Source organism: Camelus bactrianus, chromosome 7 (assembly GCF_048773025.1).
Source record: "Camelus bactrianus isolate YW-2024 breed Bactrian camel chromosome 7, ASM4877302v1, whole genome shotgun sequence".
Lineage (NCBI taxonomy): Eukaryota > Metazoa > Chordata > Mammalia > Artiodactyla > Camelidae > Camelus > Camelus bactrianus.
The window spans coordinates 75,037,429-75,062,702 of NC_133545.1; the positions used below are offsets into that span (position 1 = coordinate 75,037,429).

At 38.4% G+C, this 25,274-nt stretch overlaps 1 protein-coding gene across 1 annotated transcript in view; it reads right to left on the bottom strand.

Annotated features, from left to right (window-relative positions):
* The window catches only part of RELN (reelin), a 444,588-nt gene that overhangs the window by 176,087 nt on the left and 243,227 nt on the right, over positions 1–25,274 (bottom strand). The window contains exons 9-10 of the mRNA XM_010946673.3: positions 15,744–15,840; positions 12,948–13,188 (exon numbers count right to left, since the gene is read on the bottom strand). Coding sequence (XP_010944975.2) covers positions 12,948–13,188; positions 15,744–15,840 — 338 coding nt within the window. The remainder of the gene's footprint in view (positions 1–12,947; positions 13,189–15,743; positions 15,841–25,274) is intronic.

The window sequence follows — 25,274 nt, forward strand, 5'->3', positions numbered from 1 at the left end:
CAGTCATTTTCCACACATTCAATTTCTAGGTAATTTAATGCCAGTTAAAAAAACTGAAAACTTGGCTATAAACACAGTCCAGGTGCAGGAGGGCTGAAGTGCATTTTCTCTAGTCAACACAATAGATTCAACCACAGTGAGTGAACTTTAGGGAGTTTAAAGGTTGTTTTTTCCCCATTATTTTCTGGATTCATTAAGAATTCACATTTGAGCCACTCTGTACCAAGATTCATAAAGATTCAATTTATGGTATATTTTGTGACAAGTGTATAATTACTTGGCAATAGTTATGACAACTCTAAAATGGCAATAGTGACAGATTTGAACTGGAGTAATGAAAGAGTAACAATGTAAAATTCCATAGGGCAGTTGTTAACCTTGTCTGTGGGGATCAGCTTGACTTTCACAGTATCTGAGGCTTTCAGACTTGCCTCCTCAAATTAAGGCCAAAAATGCCAGGCACAACTTTGGAGGCTAAAGATACTGAGGGACAAAAGGGCTGGGGCTTTATAATACAATGTTGTTGGCTTTGAAAACCAAAGCTGTTTCATCTTAGGGAAGCTATTTGGCCTCTCTGAGCCTCTATTTTTCCATCTGTGAAATGGGGCAATTGTGAGACTTAGATGAGATTGTAAAAGTAACATACTTATTCTAAAGACTGGTGAGTCTCTATGCTGTACACTAGAAATTAATACAACATTGTAAACTAACTATACTTCAACTAAAAAAAAAAAAAGACTGGTGAATCTTAGGAAATCAGTAAATGCTAATCCCCTTCCTTCTTTCATCCCTTGTCTTCATTCATTTATTTAAGAAACCTTACCTCTATGATTGTCACTATGCAAGTAACTGCGCCATGGGCTGTGCTAGGTACAAAGGTGATGGGAAATGCTACTGAGTTGTTGCTATGTATATAGAAAAAAATAAATTTCACTTAATGAATATCACATTAACTTAATCAGTGATTAAATGTGTCACCTTCAGAGCACACACAAACCAAAAAAGGGTGCTTTAAGCAGGGAGGCTCCCAGGATTTGTTTGAATGGTTATTTTTAGTAGAATTTGTCAGAATTATTTGTGTCTGTGTTATTGCCACTCTTGTCATGGTGAGCTGGCTCAATTCCATGTTTCACTAATGCTATTCCACATTAATTACTGTACAAATAGGTCGCATTGGAGGGAAATTATGAGAAGCACACTACTTACATTTAACCCTTCATCCCCAAAGTACTCTTACTAATTTAACAAATTATATTCTGGCTCAGTCTACAATATCATGTATCCACCTCTTGGGGGAATCATGACAATAAGAGCTATGCAATCCAAAGTGAAGAACATCCCAAGCAAAGGGAATTTAGACAGACAGCGTGCAATTAACCGAGCTGGAATCTGGCCAGAAAATCACAGTTAACATTCCGATTCTTAATGGAAAAAGACATGGGAACATGGACTCGCCACAAGTCTTACTGAGCTCAGGTTTATCCTCATTAGAAAGCCGGTCCTCAAATCCCGCCTTATGGACCAGATCGTTTCCAGTGGAGTGATTTGCAAAGCACATTTCTGAAAAGCGTATCTGATTTCCTCCTGTTTGTCCTTACATTCTAAAAAAGGAAATCATTGACTGAATTGTAGAAATCTTTTTCTGAGGTGCCCAATTTATGGAAGACATGTTGGGCGATACAGTAGGCAGATACTGCTCTGCCAGGGGATTATATTCCCCAAAAGCACATTTAAAAATAAATTCTGCTTTGATAAAAACTGTATTTACAATCCAAAAATAGGCTCTTGGACATAGAAATAAACTATGGTTACCAAAGGGAAAAAAGCAGGGGAGAGATAAATTAGGAGTTTGGAATTAACGGATACACATTACTATGTATAAAATAGATAAACAAAGACTTACTGTAGAGCACAGGGAACTATATTCAATTTCTTTTATTAATGTATAATGGAAAAGAATCCGAAAAAAATATGTATGTATATGTATAACTGAATTGCTTTGCTGTACACCTGAAACTAACATTGTAAGTCAACTACATTTCAATAAAAAAAAAAAATCTGCTTTGAATGGAATCACCCATTTCACATTTGTCTTTGAGTTTTTTCATTAGCCTCAACTTGTGTTATGACTTTATATTTTCAGACAAATTAATTTACCTTTTCCCCATAATTTGGATATTATAAACTTTATTCTCCAATAATGATTCAACAATATGTGGCAATACTATCAGGTGACAGCAGAATCTCGGAATGAAAGCTCCAGTTCTTATTCAGGTCTGGATATTTGCCTAGTGTCCACTGGGACAATGAATTTGACAAATGCATAATGTACAAGAGCTATAAGAAAATTAATAGACTCTCCTTTCCTGACTTAATGCTTTTCCTTAATGGGTTGTTGATTTACCTAATGTTGTCTTCATTAGGGCCATTTGGTGTTTGCTTAACTAGGAAAATCGACATTATTATTGGATATTTATCAATAGTAAATGGAGGAGAGAGGAAGCAGCCTAACTGGAAGTAGAATCAGAGAGAAGATTAAGATATGGTCCTTCTAAATTTGGTATACTTAGTTACTCCCAATTCTTGGCATAAATTTGCAAAATTTAATAAATGACTTTTTAAGAAAATCTCTTCTAAATACATTTGATCAAATTGCAGCCTATTCTAAAGGACAAATCTTCATAACTGAATCTGTGACATTCAGTGCTGATTTATTTCTCAACACAAGTTGACATAAATGTGTAGAAGGAGTAATCTGGAATCCTTTGCTATCCATACAATGAACTGGGGTAATAAACAAGAAAAGATTAGCAAGCGCAGGCAGAGCAATCAGAGTGGGAAGATTTCTTAAAAATAAAAAATACGCGGAACTGCACCTATCTCCCGATGATCTGCATTTAATCTGTGGGTCAATTCCAGAGTTGACAGAAGCCAGTGATTTATGCCTCTGCAAGCTGAGGGTAACCAGGCTAGCTGAGCAGACATAAACATTTATTAACAGTGAGTGAGCAAAAGCTCTCTCTCTCTCTTCCACACACAGAAATACCAAGAAGTTATAGATGACTCATACTTTCAAAATACAAACTTTGGCTGCCACCAAAGATGGGAGTTGAACAAACAAACAAAATGAAGCAGCTGCTTGATCAATATTTTCCTCAGCAGCATATTGATCCATTTGGAAATTCTGCTTCATTGGGTACTATTAAAGGATGGAGAAAACAGAAAAATACAAAAGCCAAAAAGCCTGCTCACAGCTCTTTCTAAATCATCTGTTCCTGGGTCCTTATCTGAGTACTTCCCTGACCTTTGCCGCTCTTCTCTCTGATGGTGAGTTACACAAAGCAGGCAGCTGCAGCAGCTCCAGGCTGACCCTTTAAAATCCTAATCTAGTGTTTTCCTTTGAACTTGAAATTAAAGATTTTTTTAGATTGCAGGATGTGTGTTTGAGGGAAGAGACGACTTTGATGGATTTGTCCAGCTGTTTTAAGAGTGACAAAGGAAAACTAAGCACTAAGTACTCAGGATCTTTACAGACACGCAGTGTTCATCTACCATAGATATAAATCTTGGATGACAGCACCTACAGAGGATTCATGAAGTGCCACCATTACTACTGCTACTACTACTTAGCATAACCATGCTATTTATTATTATTATTATTATTATTATTATTATTATTATTATTATTATTATTAATTATCCACTATCCATGCTACTCAATGGATATGGACATGAGAATCCTACCCCAGGTAAAACATTGATTCTTGATTCTATATGTCTTAAGTGGAAGGGGGCCAAAAAATTAATTAATTTCCCTTAAACCTTGGTGGCAAAACCAAGACCAGTCTTGAAGAGTTGGAGCACCAGAAGTTGCCCTGAGATTAATCACTCCCCCAGTTCAGGCAGGGGAATGCACCTCCCAGTGCTAAATGTGGCACAGACACCCACAGCCACCCCGGGCAGCCGTAGCTGATTCTAACAACTGCAGACGATGGACTGACAAAAGTATACTCCGCAGCTTCAAAACAGAAACAACTGACACCAGTAGTTCTTTTTTTTAACTAAATGATTCTTTTTTTCTTCTTCTTCTTCTGTTTGTTTGTTTGGGGGGAAGGTAATTAGGTTTATTAATTTATTTATATTTAATGGAGGTACTGGGGATTGAACCCATGACCTCCTGCATGTTAAGCATATACTCTGCCACTGAGCTATACCCTTCCCCTCAAAAACACTTCTTGATTAGCCTAGAAATCATATACAAAAGTTTAACAAAATGGTTCAATATTCTGTAAAAGAAGGAAATATCGTAACCAACCACTGAGCGGGTTTCAGGTTCGTTGCTTGCTAAATCCACGATCTGCTTACTTCAGAGACTGAAAATGCAGGTGGTGCTCTGGGGAGCTTTCTGACTTGCTGCACTATATTTATCAGCATTTAGAGACTCACCTATTTGGTTGTGACCAGAGGGCTGCTTAGAGATTTGTGGGAAATTATGATGGTAATTAGAAGCACGATAAGAGTGGTGCCCCTCTTCTTCCACGTGAGCAATTCTCCAGGTAAACACTGGAAAATACGTCAAGCAAGGCCATGAACTTGTAAGGAGAATGGAGGAGAAACAGAGATGGCTGTCTAGGAAGAATGCATTAATTCCATAACCTCTCACAGTCCTCTTCAGCTTATCAATCCAAATAAAAAAGCACAACAAACATAAGGTCGGGTTCTACGTTAAAAGCCGATACTGTTAGACACTACTTCTTGTTAATTACTAAAGAGCCGACAGATGGTAATGGCCTTCTACCAACCCAGGGCAGATTTAAACTGGTGACCTACAACTGCAATTCTCCAGATCGCATAACTCCTTAAGTTAATTTCTCTATTTGGCCTTCTACCATTCTGCCCTGCTTGAGATTAAACAAGGACAGGCTCTGATGAAATGGATTAAATATCACCAAAGAAACTGAAAAAAAAAAATCTAAAGAAGATAAGGAGAAGTATGTACTGTGAATGCCAGTGGCTCATTTTTATTTTTCCTGTTTGGGCTGCCACCCTCAAATACTATTTTCAAGATCATCAGTTTACATGCTCACTACTCTCTATTACCTTGTGTTATGAACAGTAGCACTTAAAAGCCATTTGGCGGTAATAATGAAAACTACTATTAATATTCCAATTACATGAACGTTATTTCAACTTAATTCCAATGAAAACCATTTCTTATTTTGAATGACAAAGATAATATGTATGAGTAATACCTGGGTCCAACCTAATCAATTTGCTGCATTTGATTTCATTATCATTTTAATGACAAATAAGGGTAACACAATTCATGAGTTCTGTACTTTTTTCTGTCCTATTCTTCCCCCCTCCTAATTGGAGCTATCAGCTCAATCCTTTGCCTTCTAATTATTTTTCTCCATATTCACTTCCCTACGGAGCTTATTTGTTCTCAAAGTTTCCGTGAAGAGGACACGTTTATTAAGTCCTTTCTACATGCCAGGCACTGTTCTAAGGGTTTTACAGGTATTTTCTTGTTTAATTAACACAACATGAGGTGGATACTATTCTTATCTCTGTTATAGGTTAGGACAATGAGGAACCAAGAGGTTTAATAACTTGCCCAAGACCACGTGGCTAATAAACGGTGAAGCAAAGATATGAACCCAGACAATTAAGCCCATCTCCTGAAGAGTTGTGCTATATCCAGTCCCCTTCACAATATTTTTAGCTGCCCTCATGTCATCACTGAATTTAAAATTCATTGTCTTTCCCCAGAAACTAAATCTTGGTATTTTTCCAGTGTATCATCCATTCAATTAGCACAATGTATCATGTGCCAAACATTGGTGATTCGAAAGTGGCAGAAATAGGTCCTGAGCTTAAAAAGCTAACATTCTAAGAAGGAAAACATAACTCTAAAGCAGTGTTGTAAACACTCTCGTGGATGTATATGTACAGTGTAACAGAATGTTGAAATGGAACTAGGCTAGTGTTGGTTTTGGTTAAAGTGCCGAGAAAACAGGCAGCAACTACTCCACATTCCACAGTGAGGTGATGGACCAACTGTAAGAACCTAGCAAAAGCGGCAGTAAAATGGCTTAGGCACTTATTCAAATTGAAAGTACACGAGCCAGAAGCTGAGGGAGGTCGGCAGGTGCAAAGCTGAGAGACGATTCCTTCAGGGAGTGCTGCTGGTGGGTCACACTCACGCCCTCGTCAGGGGAGGAGGCACCTTCCCCTTGCCTTAAACCTGGTGCTCAGGACCTCAAGGACACCTCCTGGAGGGGATGCTGTATGGGCCTGGACAAGTGCCTGGAGCTGCCTGGCAGGTGGCCGGGTCACAGGAGGGCTGCACTTAGAAGTAACTAACCACTCTCCTCCGAATAATGGATCCAAGGTGAATGTTTACCATAGACTAGGCTTGGGCCCAAGCACACAAGAGGCAGTCTAGTTTGTCTAAGATCCTGCCCTCAAGGGCTCCCTGGAGAGGCAAAGAGACCTCAGTAGAAAGAGGCTATAGTCATGAGCCAGAGGCCCAGTGGGTAGGAATGGAAGCAGACATGACCTGAGAGATGCTTTGGGAATTACAGGTGAGAAATCCCCAGTTCTGGTGAGGAGTGGGGACATTTCTAAAGAGCCTTTTGGCAGATCCCAGAGAGAGCCACCTTTGACTGCTTGCCAGACCCAAAAAAGGATCAACAATTCCAACTCACAACAGTGTCTGCCTCTTGCTTCTTCTCCTTTCTCCAGACCCAGCCCTGGGGGTTCAGAGGCTGAAACTCATGGCAGATAGTAAGTTTCTATCTTCATTCCTACTCAGCAGACTGAAGTTGGAGGAGAGGAGAATCCATGGATGAAGCCTGGAGTTTGCATTATGAGAATGACCTGTGTGGCATTTGTTACTGAACTGAGACTGGGGAACTAAAAGCAGTTGGATTACTTTTTTGGTCTATCAGAAATCTTGAGACCTGCCTTAGATTTTGTGCAAAAAGGACAGAGGTAAACAAGCTGTCAAGAGTGAATCTGAATGGTCACTAGTGAAGAAAAACAAACCTGGTTTTTGTAGCCAGTCCCCAGTCTCAAGTCCTGCTTGTTGAACCTCATGGTCACAGCAGCACAGACGGGAGCCAGACATTAACCACACAAAACTTCACACAGACATTTGAACTGGGCCCTTAAGGATGCTAGGGAATACTAGGCAGAGGAAAAAGAAAGGTGGAAAAGCATGTCTAAAGGGGGTGGGAGTGTGAAATTCTGTGTTGCGTTTGTGAGGCTGGAGCACAGTGGGGCAGGCGATGAGGCTGAAAAGTTAGGCTGGGCCTAGACTGGAGATGAATCACATGCTAGGCAGGGAGTTTGGCTTGTCTGCTCTAGGCCTACACAGGAAGCCATTAAAGGTTTTGAGTATGGAGGGCTCATGATGTAGTTTCTGTCAAGGAATGACGACATAGTTTTTGTCGGTGGCATCCCGTTGTATGATCCTTGGCATCAACATCCTTGCCACAGGCAGGCTGTGACCACGAGACTGTTGATTTCTCTCTCTTTAGTGTCCCCCTGTTCTCACTCTGTTTCACCTCCCCTAGAGGTTACTGCAAATGCCTCCTACCTCCAGAAGGAAAATACTTTAATACTCGCATCTCCTTAAGTTTACTTTAGGTCATCAGTGATGGACCAGTAACTACAATTACGAAAACAAAATCAGCTGAGGTAGTGTGGAGGCGAAGGAAGCAACCAGCGCTTGGGCTGAACTTACTAAATTCTAATGTATCAAAATCAATCATCCAGAGAAAGGAAGGTGCAGGACAAATGGAAGAAAGCTGGAGCAAGATCAAGAAATACAAGAAAAACAAGAATCTTTTAGCCTATAGCCAGAGAGTGGTGGGGAAGAAAGTAGGCAGATAAATTAACAAATGGATGATGGGAAGAAACACAGGAGCATGAGGAAGCATGTCAGTTTATATTCACTACTTGTAAGAGCAAAGTTATGTGGTAACCGAGAGCAAGAGTTCTGAAGTCAGATTCTTCTGTTTGACTCCTGGCCCTGCCACTGGCCAGAGGTGCGTTCTGGACAAGTTATTCAACATCTCCACTTCCGCTTTCCACATCTGTAAAATGGGGCTAATAGAGCACCTTTTATAGGTTTATAAAGATCAGTTACGTGAGATTTTATATATACATTATCAATCCTATGTGTGTGTGTGTGTGTGTGTGTGTGTGTACGTAAGTCTCTAGAATAAGAGAACAATAAAAAGTAGCTGTTATTACTTAACCAAAGAGTATCCTCTCTGTGCGTGGACATTGTTCCTTGAATAAACTCTACTTTGTAATGAAGCACATTTTCTCAATTGCCGTTAGACTCAGTCTTTGATTTAGTTAAGATGTAAACATCCTGGAGACCTCTAATGACCTTAGAAAAGATAATGTGTAGATTGAACAAACAAACATTACCTTCAAAACTCAAAAGTCCAAAATAAAGCAATGTTTGAAACACGTCCTGTGGCCAATCGGAACACTGAGATGTACTTTCTAATTGGTTGTATTTGGTTCTCATCTCAGAGGCCACCCAGGATAGGGACGATATTTGAAGGAGAAATTACATACAGTTTAAATAAACAATTTTTATTGCTAGAACTCCAAATCACTTGGCAAAAGCAATTTTTTCATGCTCAGATGTTTGAGCCAGAAAGGAACAGGTTGACCAGACAAATGAGTTAAAAATGACAAAATTTTTGATTTTATCATTGCACTTTGAGATTTTAAAAAGAAATGTCAGAGAAAATTTCTACGTGATAGCCAAAGACCCTGGTATAAATCATTACTAGAGTGATTTTTTTCTTACTAGATATAGGTAACTAGGCAAGCCTCAAACGGGCGATTAGTAAGCTTTTGAGTAGGATGAGAGGCCACAAAGTAAAAGTATACTCCACACAAAGCTGTAATTAAGTTCAGAATTACTAGGAAGCAAACCACACTTCACGCATTTTTATCATGGGTGGTACCAAAGCACAATGCATTAAGAAACCAAATAGCTAATGAGATTAATATAATGAATGGCTTATAAAACAAGGCATAAAAAGTACATTTGATAGTGAAGGCTACTGAGACCAAATGATCACCACAAGATCATCACCGGAAAAGGATGTGAATCCCAGGCCCTGAGGTCTCCATGTGTTTCCCAGGTTTACACAGCTTTTTGCCAATGTTGAACAATAACAACAGAAATCCTTCTTTTAATCAAACAGTAGTGGGATATGACATAGGATATCCTTGCAAAGGTTTCTTTCTATATCCACATGAAAGGAATCCATGGACTCTCTTTAAAGGGACCAAGGTTTTTAGAGTTTTTGTCAGAACAAATTTCCATACGGTTTACTGGGTATTTTCTCACATTGGCCAAAGACGATGCCTGTTCCTAACGCTAATCAACTGGTGTAATCTCATCAATTTACAACAAAAGGTCTGGAGTTTGATTTGTTAAGCAAGAAGTTATTGTGTCAGGGGAGTTCCTGTGTTGAAAGTTTTCTGAATAATCTGGAACCATTTTTCTAGAATTCAAGTAAGTTATTAAAAGGAAGTGAGCATTTTATACATGCACCCCAATGTTCATAGCAGTGTTATTTACAATTGCCAAGGTATGGAAGCAACCTAAGTGTCTATCAACAGATGAATGAATGAAGAAGATGTGGTGTATATATATACACACACATACATATATGCAATGGAATACTACTCAGCTACAAAACATGAATTTTTTTTTCCATTTTCAGCAACACAGATGGACTTGAAGGGCATTATACTAAGTGAAATAAGTCAGGCAGAGAAAGACAGATACTGTATGGTATCGTTTATATGTGGAATCTAAAAAATACAACAAACTAATGAATGAAACAAAAAAAGAAGCAGACTCACAGTTACAGAGAATAAACTAGTGGTTACCAGCGGGGAGAGGTAAGAGGGGAGGGGCAATATGGGGGTAAGGGATTAAAATAAAGGGTTATTATGGGATTACATGAAATCATATGTGTGAAACTTTTGAAAATTGTAAGGCACTATGGAATTTAAAGAATCTTTCATTCAATAAGACATGGTTTAAATAGTTAAAGAAAAAGGTGAGCATTTTAGATCTCTATATTCTGCTTTCTACTCCTCCTGTGACCTCACTCCCATGAAGCACAGGATTTTTTTGCCCCAGTTGAGTCACATTTTGAAAAATTCTCCAATCTGTTTCTGTACTTTATTTTTATATACTGGAAACTTGAGAGAGTCTGGCTGAGGGTCTAATGGCATTGTTAATACTGTCTGGGCATAATTTCTTACTCCACAAACTCCCTGGGTACGAAAGCCCACGATTTCAGTTCCCATTAAAAGGTTGTTAATTGCCAGTCTGGGATCTTCCTCTGAGTTTCCAATCCATACATCTACCATCCTACCAAACATTTCTCCTCGCCTGCCCCCAGGACTATAAAAATCAACATGTCCATAAATCTCAGCAATGGTCTCCTAGGGCAGTCTACCAAAGCAACAGAAATAAAAGCAAAAATAAACCAACAGGACCTCATTAAACTTATAAGCGTTTGCACAGCAAAGGAAACCATAAGCAAAACAAACAAACAAACAAACAAATCCCTATGGAATGGGAGAAAATATCTGCAAAAGATGAGACTGATAAGGGCTTGATTTCCATACTATATAAACAGCTCATACAACTAATAACAAAAAACCTAACAACCCAATCCAAAAATGGGCAGAAGACCTAAACAAGCAATTCTCCAATGAAGACATACAAGTGGCCAATAGGCACATGAAAAAACAATCAATATTGCTAATTATCAGAGAAATGCAAATCAAAACTGCAATGAGGTATCACTCTCATACCAGTCAGAATGGCTGTCATACAAAAGTTGACAAACGATAAATGCTGGAGAGGCTGTGGAGAAAAGGGAACCCTCCTACACTGTTGGTGGGAATGTAGTTTGGTGCAGCCATTATGGAAAACAGTACAGAGATTCCTCAAAAGACTAAAAATAGACTACCATATGATCCAGCAATCCCACTCCTGGGCATATATCCAGAGTGAACCTTAATTCAAAAAGATATATGCACCCCAATGTTCATAGCAGCACTATTTATAATAACCAAGACATGGAAACAACCTAAATGTCCATTGACCGATAACTGGATAAAGAAGTTGTGGTATATTTATACAATGGAATACTACTCAGCCACAAAAAAGAATAAAATGCCATTTGCAGCAACATGGGTGGACCTGGAGACTATCATTCTAAGTGAAGTAAGCCAGAAAGAGAAAGAAAAATACCATGTGATATCACTTATACGTGGAATCTAAAAAAAAAAAAAGACAAACAAACTTATTTACAAAACAGAAACTGACTCACAGACATAGAAAACAAACTTAATGGTTACTGGTAGGGGAAGGGGATGGGAAGGGATAAACTGGGAGTTTAAGATTTGCAGATTCTAACTACTATATATAAAATAGATAAACAACAAGTTTCTACTGTATAGCACAGGGAACTATATTCAATATCTTTTAGTAACTTATGGTTAAAAAGAATATGAAAACAAATATATGTATGTTCCTATATGATTTAAGTATTGTGCTGTACACCAGAAATTGACACATTGTAAACTGACTATACTTTAATAAAAATATATTAAAAAAATCAGTATGTCCAAGGTGAATTCATCACCTCCTGCAATCCTGCTCCCCTTCCTGTTTCCTGTTTTCAACAAATGGCATCGCTGTCCAACCAGCTGCCCAAACCTTGGCCTTGACACCTGCCACTCCTTCTTAATCTCAGTCAGTCCCCAATCTTCTCCATTCCCTCTCGTAAAAATCTCTGAAATCCATCCACATTTTCTCATCCTCTCTCCCCTAATTCTGGCCAACACGATCTTCCCAATGAACTACTGTTACCAGCCTCCTATTTGGTTTCCCTGCCGGCACTCTATTCCTTCCACTCCATCCTTCATTCGCGAAGGGATATTTCAAAAATCAAATCTAATGTCTGACTCTTTTCAGAGCACTTCAGTGATTCCTTATCACCTTCAGGATCAAGTTCAAACTTTACAGCAGCTGGCAAGACCTTTAAGGTTTTGTCACTGGCCATGTCTTCAGACTTAACTATCACAAATCTCAACTCAAAATATGTTAGACAACTATTTGGAACACTGTCCAAGGCCCCTGCTTTATGCCGTCACCTTCCAGCCTTTATGTATGGGATTTATGATCCTAGAAACACTATTCGTCCCATCTGGCCAATTCCAAATTCCCCTTCAGTCTTTGCTTGGACCCCTATTCTCCTGAATGGCCTTCCTAATCCCTCAAGTCTGAATCTGGTACTTTATTTCATACTTCCACAGCACTCTAAATTTTCCCACCAAGCCTTAACAATTATGCTGTTTTTACAAACTAGTGGTTACCAGCGGGGAGGGGAGTGCGATCTAGGGACGGGGAAGTGGGAGGCACAGACTGCTGGCTGTAAGACAGGCTCAGGGGTGTACTGCACAACCCGGGGAGGACGGCCAATATTTTGTAATAACTGTAAAAGGAAAGTAATCTTTAAAACTTGTATAAAGATAAAACATTTTTTCAAAAAAGAAAAAAACTCAGTTATGCTGTTCCATATGTGCATGTTGACATGTCTAACTCCCCCCGCTAAACTGACAGCCACAGGGAGGGAAGAAACATATCTGCCTTTTTGTGGTTACACTGTCTAGGTTCAACCCAGTGCACAGTGGTTCTCAAAAATACTTGTTAAAGAGATTAATAAATGAACGATTTTCCAGCCTTACAGGGGAGGGTAAAGTAAATAAGAATGTTACCCATTCCTTTCATAGTGGTTTTAGTGAAATAGTTATCCTTGTACAAATTGGTTTACTGAGCTTTGAGATTTTAGAAAGAAGAAGGAACAAAAGAGAGATCAAACCTTCACTGTAGCTCCTGGGAAGAAAAGCCAGTTGCCCGTGTCTACTGGATCCAGACTATCTTCTAAAACAACTTGTCTGTGGGCGGAGTTGATGACCAGGATGTTATCCAAGGCCCAGCAGGCTTCATACACATCACCGTCACGGAGATTCTCCTGCTTCCACTGAAACTGGACGTTCTCTGCTTTGGCAGCTTCAGGCAGGTAGAGGATATGGATGATCGTGCTGACATTGGAAGGGGCTCTAGAACACACGGTGAGATGAGAATTGGTGCCACGATAAAGTTCAACAGCATCCGCTTTATCTTCCTTATAGATTCATTCTGTTTCTTAAGGAAGACTGTAGTTTTATTATCTTAAAAATACTATACACATTACAGGTGAAATATTTAACAACCCCATACTCTTAAACCTTTTGATATATGCTGATTATTAAGATGTTCATATTAAGCGATGACAGTTTAAATCTTAAATGTCTTAAAGAGCTTTATTTTTAGCGCAAGGCAGGCAGCAAGGATATTCAAGTAAGCCAGTAAAGGGATAACTGAAGAGAAAATGGTGCACGGCTGCCGTGGTACCTGTAAAAATTCAAAGTGCATCCAGCAGTTTTTTGTGCATGGTAGACACGCAATTTAAAACTATTTATTTTATATGATACAAAGAAGAAAAAAAGGAGAAAAACTATAAAATTATTCATTTTAATTCTTGCTTTGAAATTTTGCATCTTTAGAGACCACTGGATGCTATATGTTTCATAATCAGTTTTTACCTAATAGTTGTTTTATTTCCAGCAACCAGAAACATTTGTGTTTTGAAAATGTGAGATTTGCCATGAGAATTAAATGCTCCCATTTATAATTCTTTACAATTTCATGCACCTCAGTCTTTAAAAACATGATATAACTTAACATGATTGTTATGTTGCATCTGTTGGAATCTAGGTCTTTTTGCTATATAATATTTTTTATTAAACATTTTATTCTACCGAAGTAGAAACCTGATATAGTAAAAATGATGGCTTTACCCAAGATTAAAAGTGGTACTGAAATGCAAACTAGTAGTACCCTGGGCTTACTATAAATCAGTTTTGAAAGGACTAGAGGAAAGCCATATTTTTCACTCACCAATGAAGCACATATAAATCTGCAGAACTGTCAGTGGAGGTTATAAATGGTGTACCTTACCTTTGGGGATAATCCATTCCCCTTTCTTTTAAAATATTTAATGATGAGTATGTTTTTAAGTTCAAAAAGAATTTAAACTTGTGAAGATAATGTATTTTACTTTAAGTAGTGATTGTAAATATGTTCACTCGGATCACTAATGGTAAGAAAAACTTGCATTAATGAGAATGATAGTTTGGTGCATGGCCTAAAATTGAGTCTTATTTAGCGAAAAATAAATGGAATCAGCTGAATATGATCTTTATATCTTGTAGTTAAATGTGTACATTTGCTATTTGTCATATCAAAAGCATGTAGCTGTTGTTCATCAAGATCTATGTATTACAATTTATCTAAACTATGATATATAAAATAACTATTAGAAAGAGAAAAAATGGAGGTATGAGTAAAACTTCCAACACTTATGCGGCCTTGCTTAAAGCCATTTATATAAATCAGTATTTAATCTGAATGTATTTTCAGAATAACTACTAGAAGTTACAAAGAATAGCAAAATGCCCTGTTATAAACATGGCAATTGGCACATTATGTCAGAGCTTGGCTTGTACCAGGTGCCTATAAATTATATTTTGTCCTGCCACTGAGGGAGACACTCTTAAAATCCACGAGCTAGAATCAGTTTTCTCAGTTTTTGGTTAGACTAGAACTTGGACTGTGAGACTTTCACTTTTATTTGAAATGCTACTTAGAAACTTTGGAAAGACTGGCTTAGTATTAAAGACTAAGAACCTAATATTGATTCTTCTCCTGAAAAGAAATCACAATCCTTTCCATATGGAAATAGGGTAAGGAAAATAGCATGAGAAAAAAGGAAACTATTGCAAAAGTGATGGAAAATGTTCCACTTGAGTCATACTATTTAAGAACTAAACCAATCAGAGTAACTACCTAACAAAATGTCAAGATATTTTTTCCTTTAAATAACCCACCATACCTGAAAATAAGCATTTATTCTGAATTTTATTTTCTGATTTAAACTACACAGAAATAGTTAACATAATTTGAGTTTCGCTAAATTTAATCAAATAGTTTAACCTTGTATGAGCTTTTTCCTCTTCAAGCATCCTACCTCATTTTCTTATGAAGGGATTTCTTTTTTAATAAAGAATATGTAATAAATGATTACGAGTTGCATCAAAATTATATTAATAGAATTTTAGAACTGGCGTTATGGAAATTAGAAGGAAAATGACAGAACTAGAGATTAGATCCAAAAGGCTATTGACTCATTATCATCACAGACTGCAAGGAGTTTAGGTGGTAGTCTGATATATTCCAGGCCACAGCTAGGCCAGCTAGAGAGAGGGGTGGTGATGTAATTTGTGGAGGATCCGTCAGGAAGGTTACTATCTCAAATGTATTTTTACCAAAAATAAGTAGTGTGCTATAGCTACTACTGACAGCCGGCAGTACTGAACGGAAAATTACACTTTTTACAGTACCTTCTTCAAATACAGCAGGTAGTAATAACATGTGCATCCGTGCAATCCAACATAACTAACAGCCAGAGTCCCTTAACCATGAGGCATAAAGTCAGCAGTAGCGTGAAGGCAAACAGAGAAGCAGAAGTCCACCTACATCAAAATTTATGAAAATATTTTGAATGATGACAAACCTAATTTTCTCAAGCTGAATCCAGTCTGCAGTGTTATTCTTGGCATAGGACACGATGATGCAAGGGTCTGAGTAGCTAAAGCGACATGAACCTGAGCCTGTAAACAGCAAAAACAATAAATTTCAAAGTTAAAAAACAGTGTAATTACATATTACCCTCCTTGATAAATACTTTAGGTAATTTTCTAACCACTTATTTATCTGGTCATTTCCCCATTCTTCTAACTATGCTGAAATTTCTTGTGATCTGTTCTGATAAATGATATTTGATAAATACTTTTAGGAATTGGTAAAAAGGTAAACTGCAGATCCCTTTAGAGATACATGAACTTCTAAGTTAAATTATAATAAGCACTTAGTTCTATGCCAAGACATATCTAAATATTATAGAACAATTAATAATGCCATTACAGTTCTTGCAAGTTAATATCAACGATTGCATTAAATGGCCTATAAATCATTCAACGGTATGAAGAATAAAAACAGCATTCCTCTTCTGTGTGCGTACTATTTAAATGATGAGGCAGGATGTGAGAAACTAAAATACTGTAAAGTAAACTCAAGTACTAAGTGAATGAGAACTATCAGAGAGATGATTGATGTTATTCTGTTATAGCCCAGCATTAAAGATTTAAAAGAGAGACATTATGTCCCATTGTGGATATCTGCTGATTGTTTTGCATGATTATTTTCAATGCTTGAGATGCAAATACAAAAGAAAGTTTCAAAACTCTGATAAGAATTTGTTTCTACATATTCAGTGAATTCATATAATAAAGCACAGTTTGACTGTAATTTCAAAGATCTTCTTAGATCCCTCAAACAGCCATAAAACATAAGCCAGAAGTAAGTTCACTGTAACTCAATAGCAGGTTTTTAAAAAAAAAAATTATATTAAAAACAAATGAACCAAAAAGAAAAAGACATCGTGCAATTTATGTTTAACGTTCACCCATCTGCTAGAGGAGCCTTGGTTCAGCAAACAGCATCTGTTGACGGTTTTTACATTTGTAGTACTCAGGAGTTCCAAGCTGTAATCAGACTCATTTATTTTATTTCAGTGATGTTTGGTACAACACCAGTTAGTCTGCCATCGCCAAAGCTGGCAATGTGCTAAAAAGGCCAAACAGCAGTTTCCCTAGATTTATTCTCACAGCTAAAAAGCAGATGAAAAAGCATGAAAGAAAGGCTATTGAAAGAAAAGCTACACAGCAACCCTGAGCTCAAACAGAAACCTACTTTCTGCCATTCTGATCATTGCTAAATTCTACCTTTCTTAAGTAGCTGCTTAAAATAAATACCAAACTGTGGGGCTGGAAATGGAAACCAAGCCAGGATTATGTGAGACAAACTTCAACACAAACAAGCAGGAGCTCTGGCAGACAATCTGTTTATTTCAAAAGAAAGTTCAAATTAGCTCAGATAATTTAAACTGTATTTAGGTGCTTCCTTTATATTTTATACACCATACGTACTTAAAAGCAAATGCAACAAATAGAACAAATGATAACCAACAATGCTCCTCATGGAAGCAATTCTATGCAAGTTGTTTACAAATTGAGAAAAGAGAAGGCAGGCTGATAAATCTTAAAATAAAAATGTGCCCAGTGTGGCCCTGATGATGACCAATGTGACCTCTCTCCTGTCTATTTTCTTATGCTACCGTCCCAGTGTTATGAGAATAAATTTATTATGCACCCATGAAACAAAAAGGCACTTGGCAGCTGACTCACTTTTCTTCCCTCAGTCATTAAATTCTTTCGTATTTAAAATAGTAATATCTTCTGGCTCCATCTCCTCCTCACTATTGTTATTGGACTCTCAGTAGCTCTTCCCAGAACTTTGCAGTAGGATAAGCTGGGCTCCCTGTTTGCAGCCTCACATGTCCTCCCCCATCCACACTGTCGCCAGTGATCTTCCTACAAATGAACTGAATCGTTATCTCCCTGCTTATAATCCTTTAATAATTTCTTAGTCCTTTAGGATCAAGCTGCACTTTCACCGCTGGCAGGATAAAGGTGCACACTTCCTAGAGACCAAATGAGTACTCTGGAAAACAGAACTAGCCCAGGGTTATCTTAAAGAGTATCCATGTGAAAGACAGCCCCAAAGCCACAGAGACTCCAACAGGGGTGGACAACTAGAAAACCAGGATGGGGGTACAGGGTATGGAGGGACAGCCAGAGGAGAGGCACTGCCCATGCTGAGGGCATTTTCCTACCTGGAGGAACCATCCCCCTAGAGAACCAGTCAGCTTTGAATATCTGCCTGACACGGGGCCACTCCCATCAAACTACCAAATGGCGCCAATCCAAAGAATAAATGATCTCCACTCCTACTCCTGGTACAGCTGTTCCACGTATACTGACTGGGTGAAGTTTTCCTCACACGAACACTTCTGAATTGCAGCCCCAATACCACACAGACTTTGGTCAGCAGAATAAGATTTGTCCTTGCCCAGACTGACAATGGTTGCGTGTCTCTGTGATGGGGGGAGGAGAGAGTCAATTAAGGGCCATGTGCCCAGGGGCCTAATGCCCCCAACTGCCTGCCCCTAGATGTCCTGGTGCAGGGCTATCACATGCCTCAAAGCACCTCTCATGCACTGAGGGGACAATAATAAGCAGATGCCACCTGCAACAGGTTCTTCTTTCTTTCCTGTCTTAAATCAAAGATCTTTGATTGTCCAAGCTGACACTTAAAACCAGAAAGGAAAGACAAAGCCAAATGAAAAATGCAAAATATCCTCTCATTTGCAGATCCATTTTCTCTCCTTCAGATCACTTCCAGTGTAATCGCCATCCTTCACTCTAAAGTCACAATTTAGCAAGGATTTTGAAAATTGCTGAAGGAGAGAAGATAATTTAGAACCATGGTTATGAAAGTATGGTCTGAGAATCATTGACAGACTCGAGCAGGTCTAAAAATTCAAACTCTTTGGTTCTCACCGCAAATAAGGAAATTTCATAACATTTTGTGTTCATAAATAAAACTGATGGACTTCTAGAATTTACTGAGGACCCCCATCCCCATCTGAGAACTCTAGCTCCTGTGTAGAGCCACACACACCAAGATTACTACTATATTCCCAGGTCGGGGAAGGACAGGATATTTTGTGTTAAAGGTACCTCATGAGTGTTGTTTCCAGTTGGTCTTGGTTGTCAGTTCTTGATTTTAAATTGACAAATAAATTGATAAATGATAAAGACCCACCTACATGTATTTGCTGTAACTGTCATTTACATTATTATTGGCTATTTAGTCAACTCATAGTACATAATGATGGGTACTTGCAACAATTCTGGCCTATTATTGGTTTATAGTTTGTCCTGTGCCTTAAGATATTTACACTGCAATAGAAATACCGTCTCTACTCCTGCTAACGCAGATATCTACATAATGCCTTGAAACTGTCTTGCAACAAAGCAACCCTTGAAGATGTCCTGAATTTGTGCTGTTAAATTTAGGCCTATGGATTTGTGCTACTTTAATAACTTGCTCTGTTTCATCAAGTCATGTACAAAAATACTGTTTTTTAAAAAATTTTTTGGAATTTTCACATAATCATATGTCTAAGTTCATTCTTATTAGGTAACGATGCACCATGTACAGTTAAGAAAAACAGAAACGCAGACAGTAATGGCCTCATCATTTCAACCACTGTCCCCGTGTTTTCTGCCTTCCTCCTGTTACAATGGATGAAGTGTTTCTGTTCCAATCAATGGTGAACCTTCTCATGTGGTCCAGATCCCATCTCCTCTTGCCCTTTAAGATCTCCCTTCTGTTTCTCCTGCATCAACAATTTCTCCCAGTGAGTTTCCGGGATCATTCCAATCGTCATACAAACATCATAGAAACTTTCAAAGCATCTCCCTTCTTAGAACACTTTTTTTCTTAATGTCACATCCCTACCATTTGCTCCTTCCAATCCTGTTTTTATTCCCCTTGATATCAAAACTTCTCAAAAGGGTTGTCCAGTGATGGCCTCCACTTCTTCATGTCTTACTCCCTTCCCCTCCCTCCACGCAGGCATCTACGCTCAAGCACTACCCTGATACTGCTCTTGCTCAGGTGGCTGGGGAGTTCGTATTGCCAAACCAACAGATCATTTCCCCATATTCAGGTTACTTGACTTCTCAGCAGGACTGGACACATCCATCCCTTCCACCTTCTTGGGTATTTTCATCTTGTGGCTTTCACCGCCTTCTTGATTTTCTCCTGCTTCACTGGCTGCTGCTTCTTAGTCTTCTTTGTTGCCTTTTTCCTTCTTGACCTTAAATTGTTTTGGTGCCTTTCTCTTCTCTTCTCTACATTGCCTCCCTTTAGTTTGAAGTTTTACACAACATCTATAACAAATCACGTCCAGGATAAGATCTCCCACGAGATCCACACTTGTAGATCCAACTGCTTACTTTCTCTCTAACGGACATCTCAGACTTACTAAGTCAAACTCAGAAGTATTGGTTTTCCACCCCCCAAATATCCACTACCCTTTTCTTTTCAAATGACATCATCCCAGTTGCTCAAACAAACAAGCAAACAAATGAAAAAACACTAGGAGTCGGCTTTGATTCCTCCCTTTGCTTCACCTCTCACTTCCAACCCCCTTAGCCTGTGCTGGGAGTTCTGCTTCCAAAATATTGTTCAGCTTCTCTCCCTCCCTCCTGGCACCACCTTAGTCAAGTCAACATCACATCTGGTTGGTTTCCTTGCTCCCCCTTTTATCCTCCTGTAAACCATTCTTCAAAAACAGAGGGGTCTTTTAAAATGTTTTAACAATCAGGTCATTTCCTGCTTAAAACCCTCTCTAGGCTTCTCAGCACACTAGGAACAAAAGGATGAGTTCCTTACGATGACAGACAAAATCCTACATGATCTTAGACCTTCCCTTACACCACTCTTCCACTCATTCACTAAGCTCCAGCCACTCTGGACTTTATTCCTCCCTCCTGAACACTCAGTCTCAGGGTCTCTGTGCCCCTCCTCTCTGCCTGCAGTGACATGGATTCTGTCAATTTCCTCACATTCTATTCCCTCCTCATTCCATTCACATCTTTCCCCACAGACCATCCCTTGGCTGTGTCTCTCGTCTATCAGGGATCTGGGCAGGTATCACCTCCTCCAAGAAGCCTTCCCTGATCATTCAATCTAAGAAGTCCATCCTCAACATCCAATCATCCTCCACCTTATCACTCAGTTTTATGTTACTCATAGTACTTATCAGTATCTAAACTGATCTTTTATTTACTTGTTTACTTGCTTATTGTCCATCGCCTGTCAGAATGCAATTTCCATCACAGCAGGAACGATGTCTGTTTGTTTGCTACTTGTGTGCCTGGTACCCAGAACAGTGCCTGGTGCACAGCAGAAGCTCAGTAAATTCTGGTGGGATCATGAGTAAGTTTGCTGTAATTTTGTTTATTTAGTTCTCCATTTCTTTGTTTCTACTGAGGTGTATTTATACTAGAAAGGGGAACTATAACGGTAGATGGGACTTAGGGACTTTCGACTTGCCTGAATTGGGTCAAAATGACAAAACATCTCAGAGCCATGCTTTAGCGTATCTGGACTGCATGTATCCTGACCTCAGCTTAACTCTGGTACTGCTGTCTAGTCAACAGGGCAATAATTCTTCCAAGTTAATTAGAAACTGCCCTAAGATGACTTAGATGGTTGCATAATCCAGTCTGCTTTTAGAATAAAAATATAAGAGACAAATTACATGAGTAATTATGGTACATTTTTATCAGCCAGATAAAGTAATGTGAGGAATAATGATAGCCAGATGAATGATTTTACTTATTAGCAAAGTCTTATTGTAATGGCCAAGTATAATTGAAAATAAGCAATTTGCAAAGTCATACAAAGTAGTCATAAGCCACCCAGAATATCATCCCCAAGGCACATGTTCTGACCTCTCCGTCAGGAATCACTTTCCACTGTGTTAAAAAAAAAAATTCTCAAATGTAATATCTTCTTAATCGTAAGATATCTTGTCCCTTCAAGTTGATTAATTTTGTTTTGGTTTGAATATTTAACTAGATTAACACACTGTTCTAAGGGAAAAACCCATTTTCATGTTTAGAAAGAACCCTAATAAAATTGTAACCTTACAGAAAAATGTTACTCCAAATTGTAATGTTACAAAATCTTTCATGATAGGTGCATTTTACAACGGGTCATGTAGCCTTAAATAGATCTTAGTTAATTTTTCTCATATAAGGGAACTCTACATGATAATAAATTAAATGTTTGTTAGTATTACTGATAATTCTATATAATTTTTTAACTCTTTTTTTTTTTTTACAGTGAAACTCCCTCTGATATAAGTTATCTTCCAGAGAGAAATTATGTGTAGGGGTCAGGAGAGGGGATGGTGGGCGCAGGCTGCCAGGTTTGCAATCTGGGCTTAGACACTTTTTAGCTGTGTGACCTTGGACAAGTCACTTATCTTTTCTGTGTCCAGTTTCTACATTTGTAATATGTGACTAATAATAGCAAGTTCTTCATAGAACTGTTGTGAAGATTAAGGTGTTAACACATGAAAAGTGCCTAGAAAACAGATCTTGGTCCACACTCTTGGAAAGATTTTTTTTTTGTTTCATAAATTCATTTATCCTACAAAAAGGGGCAAGTATTTGTTCATGGGCTACATATACAATTGAATTACTGCTTATCAAAGAACTAATGACACACTTTCCTCCCTATAGCTTTTTTTTTTTTTTTTCCATTTTGGGCTATTTCCCAGTTCTTTAATGGAAATGCTGTAAGTCCGATATGAAAATGAAAACTGAGACCAAATGAGTAATCTACCTGTTTGTTAGCACCACTGGTGAATGTGATAGAGGAAAAGAGAAGAATCTACTTGGTAAGAAAATCTGCTCTGGGACTAGGACAGCAAGACAAATCAGTATAAGGAGATGCGTTTCATAAGGTCTTGACAAGTGCTAGAGTGGAAACTCGATCTTTCAGTTCCTAGCATCCGAAGTAAACAATAAATCTAATCAGTTATAGTTTTAATGGCACCCACAAAGAAAAATAATTCCAGTCCCTCAAGAGAACATATATGGTTGCTATGAGCAGGTAGGTACCACCATGTGTGTGCCCACTCTACAGGTAAGGAGACTGAGGCAGAGAGGTCAAGCAATTTACCCAGGGCCCAAACAGGACTCAGAACTGGGCAGACCAGAACCCATGCTTTCAACCACTTCACTGTACTCCTTTTGGTGCACAAAGCATACTTAAAAAAAAAGATTGTTTAATTTTCACATGGTCAGAACACATTGGGACAGGCTTCTGTGCTTCTACTCAGGCTCATGACGTGAGCCATAACAGCCCTGTTGTTGGTGAAAGGAGAAAAACCTACAGGACTAAACCACCGTTATCCTCAATATCAAGTTTACTTGGGTACCACTTTCTCTGTAGGTTCCCTACCCAGTCCTCTCCTTTCCCTGCCCCCCACAGCCAGTCCTCCAAACCTGCAGGCCCTCCTCCTGCACAGTTATTGAATCTATACCTTTATTTTACCTTTACCGCAACCTCCTTGGACCATCTCTCACCCAGATCAATGTGATAACCTCTTAACTGGGCTCTCAGAACAAACACAAAAGGTTAACCTTCTTGTAAAGAATTTCTTTGTCATTTGTTTTAAAAATCTCTAGAAAGGTATTTTAAAGAAAAATTTTAAAAAGTAATTATATTCCAGGAAAGCAATATCCTAACATTTCCCTACTCAGATCATTTTAATTATGTGGAAAGCATTAACCTGATATAATGTTGCAATCAGGATTAAATTTAAGGTAACCGCATAATCCACATGTGTATCCTAAACAACAAATTCCATAATAGCTTGAAAATCGGTTTCTGAAGTAATCATTTTACTACAAAGAAACCATTAATATTTGCAAATGTAAAACACTGCCTAGCACTTGTTATTTAAAAATGAAGAAATAAAAAGAATGGCTAAGCTTATTTCTAGAAGGTTGTTTCCTTTTACTGCTGAAAAGCCGCATCACTATGATTCTAACGTTTTATTGTAAATCTTGGTTTGATCTTTGAACCACTTTATTCAATTTAAAATTGCAACTCAAACTGGTATCAACTTTTACCCCTGGTTCCATTTAAATACTACCATCCCTAGTATAATTTAGAAAACATAATATAAATTAGTTTCCACTTTTGTTATCGGGAGTTAGGCCAAGATGATCGATTTAGCAATCAATCAATCGATGAGTCAACCTTAAAAACTATTTCTTATGTCTGAGGTACACATGAACTCAAAAGCCTATTTTCTCATGATTCAGTCCCACTTCTCTTGACTTCGGCTGTCATTCAGGAAAAACTAGGAAATGCATGCCCTTTGAAGAGCCTTTCCCACTAAAGAAGTAAAATATCATTTAGGACTGACATTTACATAAGGTGTGTGGCACCCTGTTAGCAGTCCACACGGCTCGTACGTTGGCTGTTCCTTCTGCCGGGCTAACTCACCTACACAATTCAAGCCTCTGCTCAATGGTTACATCTTCAGATGCCGTCCCCTGGCCACCTCCAACAAAATGCTACCCCTCACTTGCTGTCCCCTGATTAATTTTCTTTGTTGAATTCATTACTCCCTGACATTCATTTGTTTGATATTCACCAGCATGTCAGCCCTACCAGGGCAAAGATTTTGTTTTACAAATCCTGTCTCCCTTGAGAGCTGCTTCACACAGAAGAGGAGCTCGGTGAATAGCTGATGATTGAATGAATGAATGAATGAATGAATGCAATGTAGGAAACACTTGTCAGTTAAACTCTAGGAAGAGTCTTTTGAAAATGCAATGATATTGTTATTATTACTGGCTCTTTTGCATCGCTTCTTTTCAGTAGGATAAGAAGATGGTGGTGATTTATAGCCTCTGTCCTCCAGCATAGAGCCTGTCACTCTTCTAGGGAGAGCTAGAGAGGCAGCATTTTCAATCTCTGATGCTGAGAATTGTTTGAGTAACATCACATGGTTCAGATGATGCTGCCTTTCTGTTCCTCTACTTAGTATCTTTCCCTCATGGAAAAACAAGCTACAAGAAAAAATTAACCACAATTCGTTGAATAAAAGTACGGCAAGTAGTTTGATATTTTTTTGGGGGGTTGCCTGAACTAAAACAGACACTATCATAATCATGTTTTCAGACAAAATGTATTCCTGATTAAGTCATAGTTCATTCCTGTCACTCAGTTGCAGGATTTAGGACCGCAGTGGGAAGACATCTAAGAGATCATGCAGGTGAACACTTTCACTTTACAAACAAGTTGCCAGGGGTTCACACAGGCTCCACCACTTGCCCAAGGTCATGAGGCAAGCTCAGTCAGCAGAGAAAGGACCATATGGCCTGACTACCAATCCAATGCTCATCTCCCTTACCCATTTATGCCAACAGCAAAAGTTGTTTATCAATAAAAATGAGTCATCAAGACATGAAAATATGCTGTATAATATTCTCAATGTAAAAAAAACCCATGGCTTAAAATATCTACATTCTAAAACCTTTTTTTC